This window comes from Aegilops tauschii, chromosome 5 (genome assembly GCF_002575655.3).
Source record: "Aegilops tauschii subsp. strangulata cultivar AL8/78 chromosome 5, Aet v6.0, whole genome shotgun sequence".
NCBI lineage: Eukaryota > Viridiplantae > Streptophyta > Magnoliopsida > Poales > Poaceae > Aegilops > Aegilops tauschii.
Genome location: NC_053039.3, coordinates 63,738,769 through 63,746,523, shown reverse-complemented (window position 1 = coordinate 63,746,523; position 7,755 = coordinate 63,738,769). Strand labels below are relative to the sequence as shown.

The window sequence follows — 7,755 nt, the reverse complement described above, 5'->3', positions numbered from 1 at the left end:
TTCTAGCAAATAAGCACATCCCGTTAGCGATGAATGTCCAATCTGCTGTAAAGGACCAGAAGATATGCGACACCTCTTATTCCAATGTGACTTGGCGAAGAGTCTCTGGGCGGGGTTTGGACTACTTGATCGTATAAACTTTGCTTTGCAGATTGACAGATCCGGATCAGCGGTTCTTGAATTTCTATTGTTAGAGCCAGACTCACCACTGGAGATCATGCCAACTATAAACTGTACGGAGATTATTGTAGCTGGATCCTGGTACCTTTGGTGGCTGCGGCGTCAACATACTCATCATGGTTCATGTCCTCCCCCATTTCGATGGACCATCTCGGTCCTAGCAATCGTCGGAAATTATTTGAAATCAACAAAGAAAGAAGTAGTAACAAAACATAAGTGGATGAGACCCCAACCAAACTTTATTAAGCTGAATGTAGATGGATGCTTCCATGCAGATGTCCGTGCTGGCGCCACAGGAGCTATTTTGCGTGATGAGAAGGGGCGCTTCATAGCTGCACAGTGTAGAGTTGTCCATCATGCTGCTGATGTGATGACAATTGAAGCAATTGCTATGCGTGATGGTTTATCATTTGCAAATTCCCTGGGTTTCAATAGAATTGAAGCTGAATCTGACTCAATAAATGTGGTGAATTATTGTCAAGGGCAAGACCAATGGTGGGATGCATCAGCAACGATTTTTGCTGGCTGCATAGATACGGCAACGTTAATTGGGAAGGTCATCTTTAAGCATTGTTTCCGTTATGCATATTCAGTAGCACATGAGCTAGCTAAATTTATTTTGTAATAAACGTAATGAGAGCTGGTGTAATGAACCACCTGGGTTCTTACTTAGTTAGCTGGTGAACGATGTAATTGTTTTTTGATCTAATAAAGCTAGCCATAATGGCCTTCCCTCAAAAGAAAATACTCTTCCATCGTCGAACTCTCCCGCCCTTCGCTCCAGGCATCTATTCTCCCTGTACACTTTGTCGAGGGCTGACAGGAACTTCTGCTGGGTTGCATTATGTAACGGATCTTTGACCTCTTGGTCAAGTGTGTCAATTTCCACATTGCTGAGCACCACTTCACTGCTTTCGTCACCGGTCATGAAACTCGACGTATCGACCATGTAGCACTCTTGGACCAAGGTCGCCTACCACACGCGTAAAGGCGTCATAGCATGTGGTAGACTATCCACAGAGTCGCCCATCTCCTCGTCTTGGTCTTTCTGCTCCTCGGTTGCGCCATCGAGGATGGTGCTGAGATCTTCAATGTTGGCGGTCAGATGAGTGGTGGGTGGGTCAAATTTTTTGACCTACTGCTCTTAGGCTCGTCGTCACACCAAACCCTGGAGAACTAGCTCGACACGGGAATCTGGGACGTACTCAAATCTGACGATCTGGTCAAGAGCGTAGTTTTTGATGTGGTCGGTCGAATCGGCGCCAGGCATGATGGCGGCGAACACGAAGAGTTGACCCAGCGCGTAGGTACCACCGGCGCCCATCGGAGATCCCATCAGGCTACTGTGTTCACCACGCGGAACCTTATGGGGCCACCACTTTCGGAGCTAATTCTGGCAGATCCCTTGGTCGGGTATCCCGACATGACGATTAGATCAGAGGGAAGCAGGAGACTGTTTTATCATGGTTCAGGCCCTCTGTAAGAGGTAAAACCCTGCTCCTGCTCGTGTATATTGTGATTGGGGTGTATAAAGTACAAGATAACCAAATGATTGTATGATGATCTATCGGCTAGCCAGACCCTGGCTTATATACATACTAGCACCCCTAGGGTTACAAAACCTAGTCGGCTACGTCGATGGAGGGGAGTCCTCCACGCCTCTGACTTTCTTGTCCTGAATGGCAAGTCTTCCAGAGTCTTCTACTACAAGGCCTATGGGCCGGACTGATGGCCCAGTGGAGAACCAAAAGGCCTCGGGCCGGTTATCAGCAAGGTGAGGCACCATATTGAAATATCTAAGTATAATCAAATTCAGAATACATTGGATTAATTTCCGTGTGTAAATGAAGTCCGGCCACGGGCCGCCAACATTCCAGTACCGGCTCTGCAACAACATAGCCTACGAATCCAACTTGGCCCTCCACATCCAGAACTGGAATGTGGTGCCCGCGAGATTAGAACTGATTAGTTACCATGACGAGGAAACCGTTGATTGATATGTATCCATCTCAACCGTGCTACCGCAAATCACGGCGCCGGCGATTTTAAAAACGAGCGCCGCGCGCGCTCGCCGCCACCGACGCCAAGCGCTCCACGGTGTTCCGACGTACGGGATCACCTCCTCCGTACAGGCCGCCGCCGGAGCGTCGTCTTCGGAGTTCTCACCCGCTCCGCTGTCCGCTCCCGATCAACAATCAGGTTAAACATGGCATCTTCCTCCGGTTTATTAGAGGTTTCTTGTTGCATCACAGCCTGGAACTTGCCTTAACCAACGTGAGACACGCATCAAAGTACAGAGTAAGGTTTCTACCATGGCAAACCTTGAACGCCCGCTACCTTCAGTGGTCGACGGCCTTAAGCCGGCGCAGAGGAAGGTTTTGTTCTGCTCGTTCAAGAGGAATCTGGTGAAAGAAACCAAGGTGTGTAAGCCAAAGGGTTCATGAATATCTGTGGATCTGGGATTAATCGCCATCACATGGCACATTTCCTGAACTTGTTACCTTCATTGGCTCCATGCATACAGGTGTCACACTTGGCTGGTTATGTGGCAGAACACTCGGCGTACCACCATGGCGAGCAGAGTCTAGCCAACACAATTATAGGAATGGCTCAAGATTTTGTCGGTACCAACAATATTAGCCTTTTGGAGCCCCGCGGCCTGTTTGGTACCCGATATTCGGTGGGTTAGCTTTGTAATTAAAATTCAAGTACCTCATATGCTGTCAAAGAAAAAACGAGTTCTCATGCTTCTTTGTGTGTTTACATTCATTTCATTTCATTTCAGGGGGGCAAAAATGCTGCTAAAGCTCGGCACATCTACACCAGATTAGCACGGATCACCCGTTTAATTTTTCCAAAGGATGATGATCTTCTTCTAAACTATCTGAATGAAGATGGACAGTCCATTGAACCCAGTTGGTAGTATTCCAACATTCATCCTGCCAAATGGATTGATTTCTGTGTACCTAACACATGCCACCTTTTCTTCAGGTATATCCCAATCATTCCCATGGTTTTGGTCAATGGAAGTGAAGGCATTGGGCCTGGATCAAAAAACTACTCCCTCCGTTCCTAAATATAAGTCTTTGTAGAGATTCCACTAAATGGACTACATACGGAGCAAAATGAATGAATCTACACTTAAAATGCATCTATATACATCCGTACGTGGTTTATAGTGGAATCTCTATAAAGACTTATATTTAGGAACGGAGGGAGTATATCCCAAGCTACAATCCTAGAGACATTATTGCTAATCTGAAAAGGTTGCTAAATGGAGGCACTGTGATACCAATGGACCCTTGGTACAAGGGGTTCAAGGTCTGTGAAATGCTTCCACTAGCATAGTTCTATTACATTATCGACAGTTTGACACCTTAATTCAGCAATTACTTTTTGATGCGAATTTTCTGTTCATAACCTGATAGGGCTCTGTGAAGAATGCAAGAGCAAAGGCAGCTGGTGTCACGTATACCATCACTGGTGTTATAGAGGAAGTCAATGGCACCAAGCTTAAAATTACTGAGCTTCCCGTCCGCAGCTGGACTGTCGATTACAAAGAATTTCTTGAATCCATGTGTCCTCAAAGTGAACAGGAAAATGGCAATGAGAAGAACAAAGGCAAGGGCAAGGTCAAGGTCAAAGAGCCACCCTTTCTAGAGGTAGGTAGTTGTTCAAATAGTTATTTCTCTCAGATTTTGGATTTTTTTTTGACTTTCTTCAAATTGCAAAATTTTTGCAGAAAATTAGATCACAATGTGATCATGCGAATGTGGAGTTTGAGGTGATCTTGAGTGAGCAAAACATGAATATTGCTAAGAGAAAAAAGGCCTTGAGAACAAATTCAAGCTGACAGCCACAATAAAAACAACAAACGTGAACTTGTTTGACTCGGATGGTAGAATTCGAACATATGGCACCCCAGAGGACAGTGAGTAACTGAGTATCTCCAAAATGGAACTGTATTATAACTACAAACCCCTTCTCTTGTGGTTTTGAATCTCAAATAATGCTGTTACCTTTTCAGTACTTAAAGAGTTCTTCCAACTGAGGCTCGAATTCTACGCCAGAAGAAAGGTACTCCCTCCGTTCCAAAATATAAGTCTTTCTAGAGATTTCAATAGGTGACTACATACGGAGCAAAATGAGTGAATCTACACTCTAAAATATGTCTACATACATCCGTATGTTGTAGTCCATTTGAAATGTCTAAAAAGACTTATATTTCGGAACGGAGGGAGTACATGTTTAATTTTTTCCTCTGTGGTATTCATGTGCGAACCGCCACAATAACTAATTAATGCTGTGCAGGCAATAATGTTGCAAAATATAGGGAACGAGATATTGAAGCTTAAGAACAGAGTGAAATTTATTCTTGCTGTTATCTCTGAGGACATCATAGTCAGTAACAGGAAGACGGCAGAGCTTTTCCTCGAGCTTAAGCAGAAGGGGTATGAACCTTTCACAGAGAATTTTCCTATGTCCGAGCCGGTTCCCGTAGGAGGTACAGAAGAAGTAGATGAAGAAAATGAAGAGAGTCCTGCTGAAGGTGCAGCAGGAGTTACGGCGAGCGATTATCAGTATCTTCTCGCAGTCGCAATTTTTACCTTTACTGAGGAGAAGGCACAGGAGCTCATCGCACAAATGAATAAATTAGAGGCCGAATCTGAAAGTCTGGGCAAAGCAACTCCAGAAATTCTTTGGCTGGGAGAACTTGATGCCCTTGAAAAGGAACTGGACGTAAGCTCTATTTATCTCCAATGTTTTGGTCAATGTTATGTGTTTCACCTCTTCTCACTCACTGATTTTGATACAGGTGCTTGATGGAAATTTTGAAGATTTAGATGAGGAGACAACACGTAAGCCAGGAAAAAACTCCAAAGGCGAGAAGGCTTATCATCCTGACTTGTCTCCAGAACATAGTGGTAATGCCCACATACAATGTTTTGTGTCTCCAAATAATATGTTGCTTTGTGTCTCCAAATAAAATGTCCATCTCTTAAACAGGAAGTCCTGCTGCCGAGAAGCCAAAGACTACCATCAGGAAGAGGGCGCCTGCTCGGAGCAAAGATATATTCAAGCCTACCGGCGACAGCAATTCCAGAGCTCCTTCTCCTGAGAAGAAGGTGCGAAAGCTGAGGATCTCCCTCTTCAACAAAAAGAGCGGCTCGGTTTCACAGAGGGTCGCGAGCGCTTCAGCAGGAGCAGAAGATGCCGAGGCTCAGCCAGTTACACCGAGAAGGGCGGCAAGGGAGGGGAAGGCGAAAGCAATCTGCATCGATTCCGGGAGCGACGATGATGTCTAGTTTATGAGACCTTTTTTTAGCTAATCTGATGTGTTGGCGCTTGGCTGCTTGCTCCGGTTCATCTCTTGTGCGTTTTGTGTTATGTTAGGCTGCCCAGACATTCATCAGTAAGACAATCTTTCTGAGACTTGTTCTTTCGGAATCTGGTATCACCATTTCTGTTTCTCAAATCTATCTACTTGTGACATTTGACACGTTGGTTACCTTCTTAAAACGTTGATCATCCATCAACTCGAACACACCTAGTGCTTTTTTTACCCTTTTGCTGTATGTTCTGTCGTGTGCGTGCGTGCGTGCAAAGCGGATTGGGATTTTCAGCAGTGTTGTCTTGTGCTCCTTTGGTTGTGATCTGCTTCAGACGTACCGTTCTTGTCTGACTACTAGTGTACTCCTATGCTTCCAACTCCTTTGAGAAGAATGGTGACTACCAAACATGATTGTTTTCAGGCTTTCCGTGGAACAGGTTGTTAAGTTTTTAAGGAATTCAGTCACATTCTGAAGTATGTGTTAGGATTTAATTAAGACACTTAATTGAAGGGAAATCTCCCCTTGTCCTAACCGCCCCTCCGCAACAACCGCATCCCTCGATGTGCTGTTCGGGAATGGACGCGTCCCTCTGTTGCGTCTTCTCAGATTGTATATAAGCCTAATCATTAATGAAAGAGATCAACAGTTTTGCTTTACTATTCATTCATCTCTCGTTCAATCTCAAACACGTTATCAGCCCTTTGCTCTCCGACGAGAGAAATAGGCCATCCCAGGCAGCGGTTATGTACGCCTGAAACGCCGCCAGCGGAACCCGGTGCCTCCCCGACCACGGCCTCCGAACAACAACGGCGAGCGTCCATGGCTTGCCCCGGTGGCGTTGTTCAGAGTCTGGCTAATTAGCACAAATCGCTGTGACCTGTGACGAGTCAACCGGCCACTGCCGTGTTCTGCGTATAGAAGGAAATTTGTCAATAGATTGCTTATTTGATCTTCTCTGCTTGTGATTAATCAAAGATCCAATTACTGATTGCTTTTTTCTGAACGTCATTGCACTTACGAGAATTGCTTCATTCGAGCATGTGGGCATGATGAATTGAAAGGATTGCTGAAGCATCAACGGAAAGAAATTCATGGATCAAAGAAGAGAAAGCTTCAATCAAGAATGCATCAACCAGTCATGCAAAGGGGAGAAGAAGGTACCATGTCATTTTCTAATTTCCCTTGTGCTGGTACTACCGGCCGGTGCTGCTCGTCGCCTCGACGTCACTGCAGCAGCAAGATCCTCGTGGAAGAGGCCTGCAGTAGCACCAACCCGCCCCGGCGCGGTGGAGACCACAGCCATGACACGCCGCTCCTCCGAGCGGCCCTCGGCCTGGCTCTCCGCAGCGCAGCCGCATCACGCGGCGGAGGAGGCCCCGTGCTCAAGTCTGAGCACCTGCGGCAGTCGGCGTAGCCCTGGCGCACAACACTGCGCGGGCCTCAACGCCGTCGACACGGCACGACGCCCGGCCTGCACGTGCAGGCGGCTGCCTCGAAACACTCTCTGTCCACAACGACGGAGACCTGCGACGCTCCCCCGCTTTGTCCGGTGTGCTGCGCAGCGGCGCTCTCCCATCACGGCTCGCGGTGGAGCCTGCAACATCGCCCTCGGCGCTGTTTGCTCCCGCGGCTCTTGACCGACGACGCGGTGGCTCCCTGCCTCGGCGTGCGGCGCTATCGCGCCATCCAGCGCGTGGAGGAGCCTGCACCCGACGCTCGGCCAAACCCGAGCCCGCCGCGGGGCTTCCACCGACGTGGCTCCCGGCAGCGGAGACGCCGGCACGCCCACAGAACCGGCCCCTCCCGCGGCGGAAGCAGCGGCACCTCCGGCCGGCGGAGCCTATCTCAAATGGTTGTGGCATAGAAAAATTCCCCGTTGGGTACGATGTATTCCAGAATGTATGTATCGGCCCTTCACTTGAACATCAAGTTTGCAACATCATTATTATTCATTATAATAGTGGAGTATTTCTGTTGAGTACGATGTATTCCGGAATGTATGTATCTCCATGTTCGCTACATGTCGAGATAAATACGTCTATTTGCAATTGAGATTTTTAATTTCTTGCAAATAAGAATGCAAAATTCAAAGTGATTTCTTCAAATTGATGTATTGGGATCACAAGGTAGTCATATAGATCTATTGCCTTCGCAGATTATAAATGATTACTGTTAAAGCCTATATTTTGTCATTTTGACATTATAATTGCTTTACAAAATGTTGTCTCACACATTTTACTAA

The 7,755-nt window shown here is 46.7% G+C and overlaps 1 protein-coding gene and 1 long non-coding RNA gene across 3 annotated transcripts; one reads left to right on the top strand and one right to left on the bottom strand.

The window, feature by feature from the left end:
* Nucleotides 1-1,719: 1,719 nt before the first annotated feature.
* On the top strand, nt 1,720-5,566 carry LOC141023286 (DNA topoisomerase 2-like). The gene is made up of 9 exons (XM_073499837.1): nt 1,720-2,600; nt 2,705-2,860; nt 3,388-3,501; nt 3,609-3,842; nt 3,923-3,974; nt 4,208-4,257; nt 4,492-4,920; nt 4,997-5,105; nt 5,188-5,566. The coding sequence occupies exons 1-9, from the start codon at nt 2,493-2,495 to the stop codon at nt 5,484-5,486; spliced, it is 1,551 nt and encodes a 516-aa protein (XP_073355938.1). The 5' UTR covers nt 1,720-2,492; the 3' UTR covers nt 5,487-5,566.
* A 573-nt stretch (nt 5,567-6,139) lies between these two features.
* LOC109734930 (uncharacterized) lies at nt 6,140-7,550 on the bottom strand. Of its 2 annotated transcripts, XR_002225992.4 has the most exons (3): nt 6,675-7,504; nt 6,532-6,579; nt 6,140-6,421 (listed from the first exon to the last, which is right to left on the bottom strand). It is a non-coding gene; the product is annotated as an uncharacterized lncRNA (long non-coding RNA). The 2 variants fall into 2 exon arrangements; XR_012184116.1 differs by having other exon boundaries at nt 6,532-7,550.
* Nucleotides 7,551-7,755: the final 205 nt, after the last annotated feature.

Coding starts and splice junctions, on each gene's coding strand:
- LOC141023286 (XM_073499837.1), top strand. CDS start 2,493: ATGGCAAACCTTGAACGCCCGCTACCTTCAGTGGTCGACGGCCTTAAG. Junction 2,601..2,704: donor ATCTGGTGAAAGAAACCAAG/GTGTGTAAGCCA, acceptor CCATGCATACAG/GTGTCACACTTGGCTGGTTA. Junction 4,921..4,996: donor CCCTTGAAAAGGAACTGGAC/GTAAGCTCTATT, acceptor ATTTTGATACAG/GTGCTTGATGGAAATTTTGA.